The 15,253-nt window shown below is 41.2% G+C and overlaps 1 protein-coding gene across 5 annotated transcripts in view; it reads right to left on the reverse strand.

Moving 5' to 3' along the window:
• The window catches only part of PCSK5 (proprotein convertase subtilisin/kexin type 5), a 361,111-nt gene that overhangs the window by 120,281 nt on the left and 225,577 nt on the right, over nt 1-15,253 (reverse strand). For all 5 annotated transcript variants that reach the window (XM_074994754.1, XM_074994752.1, XM_074994753.1 and 2 more), the window contains exons 11-12: nt 7,109-7,226; nt 5,096-5,284 (exon numbers count right to left, since the gene is read on the reverse strand). In XM_074994754.1, coding sequence (XP_074850855.1) covers nt 5,096-5,284; nt 7,109-7,226 — 307 coding nt within the window. The remainder of the gene's footprint in view (nt 1-5,095; nt 5,285-7,108; nt 7,227-15,253) is intronic.

Genomic DNA, 15,253 nt, shown 5'->3' on the forward strand with positions numbered 1-15,253 from the left:
CCTCCTATTTCCCCCATCTTATTCCACTGCCCTTATTCCTCTCAAGGTCACCATCTCACCTGATATGTGCATCTTCTCCAGGGTTAGGCAACCAATTAGCGGAGCCAGGCCTGCACAGATCCACTACTTGGATGGGCACTCCTTTGTCTGAGCAAGTACGGCTGCTCCTGCCCGCACCTTAGACGGAACTATCTGTGTACCACTTGAATGCAGTACACAGACTGAAATTTGAGCACCTTCTGATCTAGAGGGTGCTCTGTGACCCAGGGATCTGAGTGGTATTGGGAAAAGTATTGGTCTCTCAAAACTATTCTTAGTGTCCACTGCCAAACACAATGGGCGATTGTTCTGAAAAGGGGATTCTGTTCAGCTTCAGTCCAAGTGCAGCTATTGTGAGTTGCTGAGCGTCAGCGTCACCTCAGCCTGCACTCTGTGAGCCTGTATTTTCCTCTTTTGCAGCACATCCAATTTAATCATGTTTAGCTCTTTCCAAACAGCAAAGCAGATGTTCCTTGTATTGCAGTTTTTTGAAGAATGCATAAGAAGCTGAAGCCAGTGACAATGTAATCCACCAAATGCCTGTGAAGGAATCCACAGTGCCTCTGCCTAACGAGTTTTTTTCCTGATGTCATTTTGGGAGATGCCAACATTAAGAACAAAATATTCACGGGGAAAAACCCCATCAAATATTGCCTTGGTGGACAGCAGAGGCAGTATCAATACAGTAGAAACTATGCAGTGAATTTTCATTTTGATATGGTGGATAAGAACAGCACACACAAGTAAAAAGTACATCTGCACTTCTAAGATATTTCACCAGTAAACTGTTTCAAATTAAAACCAGATGAGTAATGGTGAAGCAATGAGGTTTTTCCTGAGTTCAGTAAAAACAGCTGGTATTGCTGCTATTAATCATGTGCGTGTGCATGTAAAGGCCTTGTAAATCTGAGAAAAGTGTCTCAGTCAGGTAGCAGCAATGCATGGCAGCCTCTGGGATTTGTCTACAGAAAAAAACCAAGGGATTGCCGCATAGGAATCCTTATATTACCTGTGCGCTTGCATGGATTTACTCTGGCATACCTATGGAGAACGAAGTGTTATGTCTCTTTGGCCTAACTAAAGATGTTAAATAATAATAAAAACAACTCATTCCTGGATGACAAAATGATGTTTGAATTCATACTTGACTCACTAATATTCCACGTCCTTAAATTGTAGGATTTATTCTCTGCTGATTAAAAGAAAATAAACAAGCCTTCCAATAATCTCCAAGCACTGTACCTACTCCCTTTTGAACTCTACTGGGAAAAAGGATTGCTAGGGGCTGCAGTTTGTTTGCTGGTTTCTGGCTTCCCCCAAAATACAAATATTATGTGTTGTTAGACTCCCAGAGCTGTGAAATAATGTTAACTGAGCCTGACTGGCAAGCTAATACAGCTCAGAAGTCTGCATGAGAAAGGGATATTTGGTGTGTCTCTGTGAGATAGTATTTGCTCTTTCACGAATAAGTTGTTGCTGAAAAAGGGCAGAACGTACAAGGCCTTTCAGAGTCTTTGTTTTGAGGATAGCATTCTGATAACAGGACAGGATGGGAAGCAGCCTCACATTTCCATGCTTATACGCATATGTCTTTTGCATCGTTTCTGTCTCACTTTGCAAGCTCAGAAAATGATTACCTCTTAAGGAGCAAAGGTTACAAATCGGATGACTGCATTAAATGTTGTACCCTTTCCACATGCTAATCATCACAAGAGGTGAAATGTGAACACTGGAATGTCTTGATCTCCCACTGGCAATGAGTCAGCTGTGACACATGAAAGGCTGGATCCTAAGGTGAGCTCTTGTCACACCCAAGGGTTTATGCCAACTTATTTTATCTGGATATTTTTATTTGTACTGCTTTAAATTTTTTCATCTTGAAACTTTCATGGAAGAGCCACTGCACAAAAATAGGATAAAATAGAAAAGACAGCCTTCTCCAAACCCAAGGCACAGCTGCTTAGCTGGACAGAATCCATCTCTGTACAGGTCAACAAAGAAGTAGGTTCTACATGGTATATGCAGACGTATCCATCAATGTTATTTGTAAGGCACTGGTAATGACGATATGACAACACTGACAATAGGATGAAGAAGAGAAAGAATTCATAACAAATAATGAATTCCACTGTATGTGCTAATTTATATGCAATTAAGGATTTTCTTAAAAAGTATTATGAAATCACTCCTGGGGAAAGATCTTAGTGAGACGGTGAGTCTTACACTTAAGTCTGAACAACATGTTTGGAGTCAATCCCTCTCTCCCGCAAAGGAGCCCCACAGCTAGTGTTCTCCCACTATGAATGCTCTGCTGCCCACAGAATCATAGAATACTAGCCTGGAAGGGACCTCGAGAGGCCATCGAGTCCAGCCCCCTGCCCCAATGGCAGGACCAAGTACTGTCGAAACCATCCCTGATAGACATCTATCTAACCTGTTCTTAAATATCTCCAGCGATGGAGATTCCACAACCTCCCTTGGCAATTTATTCCATTGTTTAACCACCCTGACAGTTAGGAACTTTTTCCGAATGTCCAACCTAAACCTCCCTTGCCACAGTTTAAGTCCATTGCCTCTTGTTCTATCCTCAGAGGCCAAAAAGAACAAGTTTTCACCCCCCTCCGTATGACACCCTGTTAAATACCTGAAAACCGCTATCATGTCACCCATCAATCTTCTCTGTTCCAAACTAAACAAGCCCAATTCTTTCAGCCTTTCTTCACAGGTCACATTCTGTAGACCTTTAATCATTCTTGTCGCTCTTTTCTGGGCCCTCTGTAATTTCTCCACATCTTTCTTGAACTGCGGTGTTCAGAACTGGATACAATACTCCAGTTGAGGCCTAACTAGTGCAGAGCAGAGCGGAAAAATGACTGCTCGTATCTTGTTCACAACACATGTCAAAGAGCTGACCCCTGGTGTGTTGTAGCTGCATTGTTTCCATGGAGCTCAGCTGTCTTGGAAGACCAGGACTTCTTAGGCCATCTCTGAAGTAGTCAGGTTCCAATTTGAGATAAGATAATGTTTTCAATTTTCTATTTATTTATTTATTTTTACTGAAATGAATGTGGAGCCCGTGGAGTCCACAAAACACCAGTGCAATGTCCTAGTTAGTTTCTGCTGTTGTTGCTAATGTGACATGCTACGCTAAATTTAGCCTTTGTATTAGCAGACTCACAGAAGTGTTGATTATCATTGGGTGAGGGGAAAGGGTACTTTTTTCTGGCCAGCTGGAGATATAAGAATGCATTACTTGCCACTATGGTGATTTGCAAGTTTGGGAGTAGCCAGGAGTTTGAGAAGGACATTGAAGGGCCTGTGAGTTGGTGAAATTCCCTAGACCACTGATTAATAGTTATAAGTTTTGGTGAGGTTAAACTTCTGGCAAGCTCGCTACAGAATTTCCCTTTCCTATTGACATTATTAATGAGCTGGGTTTAAGCCAATTGTTCTTCTTTCATCTCTTGATGGATGCTGAGGGTAAGTGATAGTGATGTACATCACTTCTAGGCATCAGGGCATATTGGTGAGGGAGGAGCTGACTGAGAGAACAAAACGCTCTCTTAGATCAGCATAAAGAGAGAGAGAGAGACTGAGCCTTATGGATTTTCTGCATGATATAGGTCTATTGACAAACAACAGGGGGTCCATCACAGCTGTGCCGGAGCAGTTGGCTAGACATGTGCATCCACTTGAGAGACGCCTATTAAAAATCTCATTTGAGTGTCAAGAGCCTTTTATGATCAATAGTGCAATGCCCCCTCATAACAATAATCATGTTGAATAGTCTCAGAGATAAGTATCAGAGGGGTAGCCGAGTTAGTCTGTATCTTCAAAAACAACAAGAAGTCCTGTGGCACCTTATAGACTTAACGGATATTTTGGAGAATAAGCTTTCGTGGGCAAGACCCACTTCATCAGAGGTAGCCATGTTATTCTGTAACTTCAGAAAACAAAAAAGCAGTCCTGTGGCAACTTAAAGACTAACAATATAATTTATTAGGTGGTAAGCTTTCGTGGGACCGAACCACTTCTCCAGATCTGAAAAAGTGGGTCTGTCCCATGAAAGCTCACCACCTAATAAATTATATTGTCAGTCTTTGGCCGTGTCTCCACTAGCCCCAAACTTCGAAATGGCCACGCAAATGGCCATTTGGAAGTTTACTAATGAAGCGCTGAAATGCATATTCAGCGCTTCATTAGCATGTGGGCAGCCGCAGCACTTCGAACTTGACATGCCTCGCTGCTGCGCGGCTCGTCCCAACAGGGCTCCTTTTCGAAATGAGCTGATGGGAATAAGGGGACTTCGAAGTAGGCGGGGTCCTTTCGAAAAGGAGCCCTGTTGTGACGAGCCACGCAGCAGCAAGGCGCATCAATTTCGAAGTGCCGCGGCCGCCCGCATGCTAATGAAGCGCTGAATATGCATTTCAGCGCTTCATTAGTAAACTTCGAAATGGCCATTTGCATGGCCATTTCGAAGTTTGGGGCTGGTGTAGACGTAGCCTTTAAGGTGCTATAGGACTGCTTTGTTGTTTTGTGAATAATCATGTCTTCCTTCTTATTTGTCAACAGCCTTTCATGGCTGGAGGAGATCACTTCTGTATATTCTGGCAGAAAGAATAATGAAAGGGAATTGATGAGGTAAACAATTACAGAGGAATTAGACTACTTTGTCCTATGCTTATTATCTGGGATGACATGAAGGAAGGCGGTATCAACAATTATGCACTGTCTATAGAATCCTTTTCTCCATTCAACTACCTTTCTATAATACTGACATTTTCAAAATTTCCTTTGCACCCGTGGTGATCTCACAAGGGTACTTTCAGAAACCACTGCTCCCTGCTGGAAAGATGACGTCCTCTACAGCTTTACTCTAGTCCCTTACTAGTACACTACTGACTGCAGTCCTCACAGTTCATTCCTGCTTCATTTCCCCCATCATTTCTGGGTGTCTGTTAACACACCTACAATGATTATTTGACTCCTCTCTGTGTAAGCTACAACCTCACCCCAGGCTCTGATGGGAATGCGAAGTTGCAGAGGATTACTGTACCTGTTAGCCAATAGCTGCGACTTTGTCCCAGAAGGAGAGGTTAGGAAAATTGCCAAGTCACCTCGCCGAGGATGGGTGATAGTGATGCGCACTATGACATGCTCCAAGTAGATCACATGGTGGTTGGAATTATCTGAACAGCCAGTGGCTTTGTACACTGAGTAGACCTGGCTGTCAGGCCGTATTGTTCTGTAATATAAAACAGACCAAAAACCAAGTTATTTCAGGCTTGTTTTCTGGAGACAGAACCAAATCATTCTTGTTTGGTATTTACTGGTCAGTGTCAGACTACTAATTTTCAATTTTAAAATAAAACTTTAGCATTATCTTAGTAACCAGGCATGGATAGCTACTAGTGACCAGCTGAGAAATACCTGAGTCTGTGGTTGTTGCTTAAACAGTTCTAACTATTATGTATTAGATTGTGAATATTAACAACATATTAATAGTGGACACAATCCTTACCTAGCACACGCTGAATCTCTCTGGTCTGGCACTCTCTGGTGTGGCAAGATCTATGGTCCAGCTTGACTTTAATTGTGTGGATGACCACTTATCACGGGAGTGGCCAAGTTTCCCATGGTCCCATAAAGTTTGTTTACAGCCACCAGTCTAGGCTCTCCGGAGACAGAACACTAAGGCTATGTCTACACTAGCCAAAAACTTCGAAATGGCCATTTCAAAGTTTACTAATGAAGCACTGAAATACATATTCAGTGCCTCATTAGCATGTGGGTGGCCGCGGCACTTTGAAATTGACGCGGCTCACCACCGCGCGGCTCGTCCAGATGGGGCTCCTTTTCGAAAGGATCCCACCTACTTCGAAGTCCCCTTATTCCTATGAGCAGATGGGAATAAGGGGACTTTGAAGTAGCCGGGGTCCTCTTGAAAAGGAGCCCCGTCTGGACGAGCAGCTGCGTCAATTTCAAAGTGCCGTGGCCGCCCGCATGCTAATGAGGCACTGAATATGTATTTCAGCGGTTCATTAGTAAACTTTGAAATGGCCATTTGTATGGCCACTTCGAAGTTTTTGGCTAGTGTAGACATGGCCTAAGAGCCCAGTAACAAATGGAAGTATTAGTAATGTTGCTAGACAATAATGACTTCCCATGGTTCAGCAAATTCTCTGGTTCAGCGCCTCTCTAGTCCCAAGGGTTCTGGACTAGAGAGGGTCAACCGGTACAAACTTGCATAACTTCCCTGAAGTGTGCCAGTTTTCAGCAGTTGAGGGTCTAGCCCATTCAATACCTCTTTCATTTTAGTGAACCAAGGGCTTTGGAAATGCACCTGAAGATGGATATTCTCTGTGTAGCCACAGAACAAGCTGGGTACATATAGTGAGAGAACAAACTTCCTCTGGCACTGCCCTGCCAAAGTGTCTCATTCGTGTTTTGCAAGGACTTCCTCTAAAAGAGCAGAAAGAAACTTAGTTCCATTCAGTTAGAGGCTCTTCTGAAAGAATAATGTCATATGGTTTTTTTTAATGAAGACAACACTGGTCTGCTAGCCACCGGACTGAAACCGCAAACTCAGTTTACGGAGTCTCAGAGGTTTCATCCATGAGAGCTCATTATCTAATAAATAAAATTGTTAGTCTTTAAGGTGCTACAGGACTGCTTATTTTTTGCTTTACAAAGGCCACTAAAGTGCTTTTTGCAAGCAGCTTTTTGATGGAAACACGTAGTCATTACTTACCTGGGCTGGATACTTAGTGGCAATCTAGAGGCTCCTTTTTCCCATTACCAACACACAACAACATCCAATCTGTTCTTTATACCAAAATGTTTTGGGTGATTCCTTAAACTGACCTCTTTCCTAGTAGCACACAGCATACTGGATGACAGCATAGGGGGCGCTGACTAGCTGTCCTCTTGATATTCCTCCCCCCTTACATTTCTGTGATATACCAAGGGAGGATAGCTTTGATATGGCACATCAAAGACAGAACAAGAGAAGGTATATTGTGGCTATTTATATATACATATATGAACCAGCGTTTTCAATGCACATTACTTGGCTTGGTGGTCTGTGTTTTCCACACACACGTGCTGGTGAGGGACTGTTGTCCATTTTTCTGCTTCCATCACCATAGCTTCAGCATCCATCAATCCAAATCCATAGAGGTGGCTCACTGTCAGATGCAAACAGAGTGGTTACAAACACAACAAAACACACAGCTGTTTCACTAACAGAATAGCATCACTAATCATTTCAGCCATCATTTCCTCTTCTTCATTCTTTTTGCCCAGGGGCACCAAAGTTTCTTCACCAACAGCTGCTCTGGCAATAAGGGCTGTATCTAATTCACACAAAACAGAACATATTGCAGCTGTTCAGCTCTTCATGGCAGACAAGGCCAATGGAGACTACACATCCTAGCATGCACTGCTTCCTCATGCGGTAGCCCAGTAAAATTCCATGGAATCCACCTGCTTGAATTCAGTCCAGTCCTCTACCAGGAACCTGAAAACAAATGTTATTAGGTGGAAGGAGCCAGAAGTGATATATCTGTTTATTTACATGCCTCATAACCACAACAACAGATCTATTCTCAAGGTGGCTGACTCTGAGGTGTTACAATTCACCCAGGGCTGGATTGTGGCATCTCGACTCTGGTACAATTCCTTCTTTGCTTCCCTATGCACTGGGTAGCATGGATGTGGCCTCATTCTCTCCCAGATGGTGCAGCATGCCCGTGTGGCCAGCTAGCTCCTCCCTCCATTCTCGGTGTAGTTTGTGCAAGGAGAGAGAAAGTCATCCCTAGCCCTTGCACAGGGTGCAAAGCAGAGGTTGGGAAGGCACATGGCTCCATTCCCTCTGCACATCTTCACAGAAGCAAGGACAATGAAGCCCCCAGAGAAGTTGTAACTGTGAACTTCTGGCATCTCTACCACCTAACCCTTTCAAAGTAAAAAATACAGCAGAGTGCTTACAGTAAACAATTCCCTTTGTGTCAGAAATTCTATTTCCTGCCATACCTGTTAATTAAGATCAACACCTCGGAACAAGGTTTAAAAATATTATCTTTCCCAGAGTTAGATGAAGCAGTAATTGAACCCTGATGCACAAAATATATGAAGGTCATGATATGTAAGACAAACTTTCTGACCTCGCTCTGCAAACTTTCACTTTTGACAGTTTAAAGTGATAGTTCTGTGAATGTGAACTTGATCCTGTCGTCTGAGGCATGTCAGTTTGTTCACATACCTACTCTGAAAGGGTAGAAAGATGCTTTTGATGTTTTTAAAAATAAAGAACATAGAACATTTAGTACTTAAAAGGCCTCAGTAATAAGCAGCTTCATGGCATGTACTGAAAGTTTCACCCAATGACCTGTTAATCTGTGATGATTTTTTTTTTTACTTCCAATCAAAACAGGAGCTTGTAAGTAGATTTTGACTAACTCGCAGGAACTACAATCATCAGTGACCACCTGTTATACAGCAATATCTTTGATAGATTTTTGGGGGTAGAGGTAGTAGAAGGAGAGGGCTAAGCAAGCAAGTATTTTTACATCACAACATTGGCGCAAGAAGACAGTTTAGACTGCTACCACAGACAGAACTACACAACAACAGTCCAAAAAAATGTAACTGCTGTTTTAACCTCTAATGTGAAAAGACATGGTATAAGTCTATCCCCAGCTACAGTTTACAGTGTAATCATGCCAAACCTGAACTTAAAGGATTGCATCTAACATTCTTCACCCCTCACAAAAAGCAATGTGTGTGCTTAAAGATCACATCTTCCAAATATGGCAATACCTAATGCTGGCTGAAACAGGCAACTAATGAGTGTTTTTCAATGGAAAATCCTGCAAGACATTGTAAGTGTTTAATGATCTGTTATTCTTAGAGTTTCTTTTCCCTGTAGCCCAAAACTCAAGTGCACATAGAATGGAACCACGCATTCAAAGAGAGCTAAAATAAGATTACCATATAAAGAAGAGGACACCCGGGAGCGTATCTGCATCAGTATCTACCAACCTACATTGTATTAATGTATTGTAGTATATAAAGTACACTAATACAATGTGAGTTGGTAGATACTGATACAGATACATTCCCTCTCAGGGGTGTCCTATTTTTTGAAAGGTCAGATATGGTAACCCTAGGTAAAACATGGCTGTTCTAAACGATTAAGTAGGGAACATTTTCAGGACAATATAAAAAAAAAGATTTCAAAGTGTATAACAGATTCATGGATTCCAAGGCCTGATGGGACCCTTGTAATCATCCAGTCTCACTTCCTGTGTAACATAGGCCACGTATTTCGAAGTGCCCGCATCTAGACTGCCTGTCAGCACTTCGAAGTTAGCAGCTTTGAAATCTGCATGGCTGCCATTATGCTAATGAGGTGCTGCATATGCATGACAGATCCTCATTGATATGCTTCAGGCTGTGTCATTTCCGTGCCTCTTTCGAAGAAGGGGGCTAGTGTAAACATGGCCTTAATGTTTAAAGTCTGTTGCATGGAAGAGGAGAAGCAGGAGTGTGTATGCATGCATGCTCTTCAACTCTGGAAAACCATTCCCACATTCAAATCAAGTCTGTGGTGTTACTAAAGTTCCAGACAGTTGACATTTGGCTACCTGCAGTGCCTACACTTCAAAGGCCTTGATCAAGTGGGTTTTGCTTGCAGCTGCAGGTACCGAGATAGGGCACTAATAATAACAATTTATGAAAACATTACAGAGTTAACAAAAGTAGGTGAGCCCTCCCATCATAAAAGAAAAGGTTTAATCCCCTTTCAAATTGCACCCCTTTATTTATACACAAATGGGTGATGCTTATGAATGCTACTTCTGATTCTGCTGTGTCTGAGGCCACATCTACATTACCCTGGAAGGGTCAATCTTCCGGGGGTTCGATTTCATGCACTTGGTAGGGATGCATGAAAGCCCCTCCTGTACTCTGTGATCATGAGGAGTATGGGATGTTGACTCCCATCGACCTTCCTCAGTGAGGGTGGCCAGGTAAGTCAATTTCAGATAAAGCGATAGGGTTATTTTCCTAGTTTAGACCACATCTGACTGTACTCCATTCTGTTGTCTCCAAGAGTGGTTACTAAATTACTTTGAAAGCACACACAGGGCTAGGTGTGCTCTTTTGGCAGCATCAAGAGAGGTAATTGCCACTGGAAAAGAGAGTGGATTCCCTTTGGTTAGCACTGGTAGGAAAACAACATTACCAAGACCATCTTGAAATGTTGTCTTGGCAGTCTAGTGAAGTCTGGTTCCGGTGCAGTCGCATATAAGTGCCATGAACATCACACATTATGTGCTTCACCTGGTCATTTCAAGTAATTAATATTAATTGAGTTCATTTGTGACTTTATACTTCGGCCCATGTTAGGGAGGGTGTGTAAATGGCCAGTGCTCCCTCTAATTTTTTCCATCCATGGGCAGAATAAATGTTATTGCACCAATGCATGTGTGGAGGAGTACCACCAATCGAAACACAGGCTGCCCTTGGGAGTAAAATGCTGAGGAGTAAAGGGACTTCCAAGTCCCCCGGGCACTTCAAAGTACTGTCGGGTGAGCTGTGGCTGCATGCAAGCTGGCGCTTCGAAGTTTCGAAGTTGCTGCGTGGGGGGGAAGGGGGGAATTTGCTTAATGAAGTGCTGCATATGCAACGCAGCACTTCATTAATAAACTCCCAATGCCCTACTTACCATCTTCCCTTTGAAGTAGGGACATAGTGTAGACAAGCCCTCCCTCTGAGCTAGTAACGCACAGGGTGTGCTGGAAGGATGTGTCTGCCCTCGCAGAGAGGGGGTCTGCCACTGGATTCCACAGGTGTGCACAGAGCTTTACAGATACAGAAAAGGACAAAATTAAAGAAAAACTAGTCTCACTGCGCAAATATTGCATATTAGCTGATCTCTTTACTCTTCTTATCATTAAATAAGAATAATTAACATTCCCAGAGGCTAATGTCCATTTATTTATCCACAGCACAGCTCCCCTGACCTCCACTACAAAACCAGAGACCATCCAACAATGATTAACTGTGTAAGTGTATCAGATCTCCCCCAGTTTTTCTAGGAAAGGTACTTAATCCCTTTATTTTGCAGCAACACTCTCATGCATAGGAGATGTCAGATGCTTAGGAAAAGACTGTTCTTGTTTACACATAAAGTTATAAACTTCACTTTATGCATTGTCCACTCTGAAGCGCAGCCTTTAGCTGAGACTTCATCAAGTGCAGAAGTATTAATGCCAGTTATTTATAAATACAGTCAGAATTTAAAATACCATAGTCTCCAAGTGAAGAAGGCCAAACTGAAACACAGTACTTATAATGACTACTATAACGAAACAGAATGTAAACTACTCTGCCAACATTCTGTCCTCATCCACTTTAAGGAAATTATCTTCAGTTCTTCCGATCAGGACTTCTCATAGATGGTGTAAGTACTCCTGATTATAGAATTCATCTACAGATACTAGACTGACAGAAAAAAGTGAAATACCTAAATGAGCTGCAAAATGTCTTCTCCTCATTTGATATTATCCAGCAATTGTCACCATCCCCTTTAATTTTCCAATCTCATAAAAGCTTTGAATGTATAGAGGTATTGCATAATATTCTTGTTGGTGCATGCTTTATGCTACCAATATTAAATCAATGGAAGACACTGGTGGCAGTATGAGAGTTCAGCAACACATCTGGGAAAGAGGCTCAAATGGTGTAAATTGCCAGTGACGTGACTTTATACCAGCTGTGGATCTGGCCTCTAGCCAGCTGGAATCTGCAAAATTACTTGCCTGAAATGTCATTAAAGGCATGTTCTACGTAGCTAGACTGGGAGAAATAAAAAACACAGGATTTCTCTTTGGATTTGTTTTGTGTTATTCTGGACTCTGGTGTCTATATCAATCTCACTGAAAATCAAATAAGGTCAGAATAATCTGTGCTGCCACACTTTAAAATATGCCAGTATGCTAAATATTTAACTGAATCTGAATTTGTTTCCACAGCTGTGTTGCTGCTGTGCATATTTACCAGATAGCACTGCAAGTGTAACTGGCACTGTACTGAAATTAAACAGGAACCCTATTGCACCTGATTATGAAATTTTTCAGTACTCCTCTTTATACAGACTTGCTTAGTTTGAATGTTAAATCCTGTTTTGTTTTTGTTTTTTAAATTTGGGATGACGATGCCAGATACTGTGCTGGCAACTCTATACTTGACAACAGAGATTCCAAAACATCTGTGAATGGTTGGCAGTGAAAAGGTTCCCCATTTCAATTGACCCTGCTTGCCTGTTGATTGTATTTCACAGGAATTGGGCCAATATTTTTTTTAAAGAATTTCACAATACCTTAAACATGAGAAGAATCTTGCACGCCTGCAATTAAGCAATCTTCCCTTCTTAATCATCCTACAAATTTTCCATCCCTCGTCCTTCTTCAAGGGATGATCTTCCAAAACTTCTACTTTTTGCAGATTATGAAAGAAGGGCATCTTACTAAACATAGTTCTAATTTCAAATTGCTTCAATTCATTTCTATCATTTGGTTAGTTTTATTACAAATGCTAGAAGCATTATGATAATGGAAAGCAAAAAGGAAACATTCAAGGATGGTAAAGGATGCTACAGAGAAAATATATTTTTGTGCAGCACTGCTTAAGCTTTGTCCTATTTTGCTTGTATCCAATCTCCATTGAGAGAATTTTTGAGCTTTTGAATTAGAACTTAGTGTTTCTCAGCCACATCCTTAAAAATCCCAATTCCCTTGTGTTGTGCCAAGGCTACCAGTAATTTACAATAATGGGCTCTGACTTATGAAACACATAACTGTGCTACATAGCCAACAAAAAATTATGTGATACGGTTCTTTTTTACTCTTGGGGATAAAACCAACCCTTGTGCTTTTCAAATTCACATAATGTACTTCAAACTCCAACGAGGATATGGAAAGAATGCAGTCGTATTCCTTGCATTTTTATGTTTTTGCTTATAACCAAAATATAAATGTTTCTACTTATAACCAGGACAACAGAAAACCACAAAGTTCCCCAAAATACAGATATCTCTAAAAGCTCAGCAGGCACAGAAGGAAATTTCAGTTCCCGTTCCAAGCCTCACACAGCATAGTGGCCTGTTTGTAGGACAGAAAGGTGCACTGTGTACTGCCCTTTTTAATTACATTACATTATAATGGGATACACTGAAAATTTGCAGGCCAGATATGTAGATAGAAAAGTGATAGCAAATAATCAGGAAAAGGACACAATGTTTATTATTTGCTCAATAAAATGTGTGTTAATGTTTAAATGTAATTAGCTCAGCCCAATGACTGATAATTTTCACTAATACAGCTTTATTTCTTCCAGCAGTATCAATGTGATATTATCCAGCACTACACTCAAGACTACCATCTAGATTTGACTGAATGTCACTAGTGACTGTTCTTTGATTTATCTGGAATAAAATAGAGATGGTTGGGGCACACTAACAGTGCTGCATGTGGAAGTTTTCACTACCACTGTCCACGCAGTTTGCTGGATAAAACGTTTCCATTTGCAGTTCTGTCAATGCAGCATCCTTCAGGAGATCTCAATCCACTTTAAAAAACAACAAAGACCCCTTTAGGGTGCAGAATATAAATCTGCAGTTTGTTTTTACATGTATAGCCTCACAATAGTTGCCTGTCTCAGTAATTTAAAATACACATGCATATTAGCTTATTTGATAGATGACTGGTTTACTAAAAGGACTTCTAATAGAAGACAGAGCATTTAACTTCTACAGCTGGGTCTACACTAGACTTTTCAGTTGACTGCAGATATGTAATTATAGCTACAGCAATTGTGTAGCTAGAACTGATGTATCTGCAGTCGACTGTAAGGTCTGTCCTCACTGAGGAAGGTTGAAGGGAGTGTTTCTCCCATTGACCTCCCTTACTCCTCACGAAGGCAGGAGTACAGAGGGTCAACTGTGGACCCCGGAGAGACTGATTTCACGTGTCTTTACCAGATGCGCAAAATTGAACTCCAGAAGATGGACCAGTCTCCTGATAAGTATGGAATACCCTTGGTCACTGATGCAAATCAGGCCCTGGGCAGTATTGACAGAATGTCATTGACGGCCACTTGGTAGTCTATAAGGAAATAAGTCAGTAGTTGAGTCTTCTACTGATGGATGCATTTGCATCCATACAATGGAAAAAGCATAACTGAATGATAACATATCATATTTGTTGAGAATCTCATCAAAGTGGTTTATACTTTTATCTCTAGAAAAGTTACCTCCTGAAAAGTGTTGCAATAGAATGAGAAAACCTGCCTTACCCTGCCCTCCCCACCACCACCAATAACCCTGTGGCATACATACCATGCTGTGTAACAGGGTTTTGGCCATAAAGGCTCCATTGTATCATCTTATATGCAGGGAATACATTGAGGGTTATATGCTCAGGCACTGACTTTATAAAAGGTTTGCTGAAAGAAAGTTGGCTAGGAGAGATGTGTGGTAATGTAAGTTATAATGTTTAAAGTCAGTGATGGTCATTTTATGATACATTTTGCCAAAAGAGACAACTCCATTGCAAAATGCCCTGTCTGTAAATTTTCTTTAAACAAAACAAGCCGCTTGGGATGGAAGCACAAACCGTATTTTAAAACCCACTTGTTTCCCTTTTCAAACACTCTGCAAGCCAAAGCTCCCCTTGAATGTGCATCTGGGTTCCCCATGAAATTAAAAGCAAATGTATCTAACCATTATTTTGATTATAGAAAACAAACAAACAAACCTTTCACTGAGAATTTATATACAACTATATGAGCCGAGTGAATTGGAAGTGGAAATACTAACAAATCTCTAGCTGTAGACACATAAATACCATTTCTGTGCTTCCTAGGGCATCAGGCACATAGTGAAGAAAATGTCTCTTCTGCTGCCACTTGTAAATGCTGCATCTTCTTGAAAGTGTTTCTGTTCCAGCAGAATATCAGCAATGAAAAGAACATCTGACTGAGTGCAGGGACACTCAGGGACACTATCAGATTTCCACAACAGGTGAGTGAATAAAAAAGTACACTTTGGTAACAATATCTTATTAAATAAAAGATAATAATTATATTATATTATAATTTAATAATATTTGTAATTAAATAGCCATCTCAATAATCCTGTAAAGTGACTATT

The sequence above is a fragment of the Carettochelys insculpta genome, chromosome 5 (genome assembly GCF_033958435.1).
Source record: "Carettochelys insculpta isolate YL-2023 chromosome 5, ASM3395843v1, whole genome shotgun sequence".
Lineage (NCBI taxonomy): Eukaryota > Metazoa > Chordata > Testudines > Carettochelyidae > Carettochelys > Carettochelys insculpta.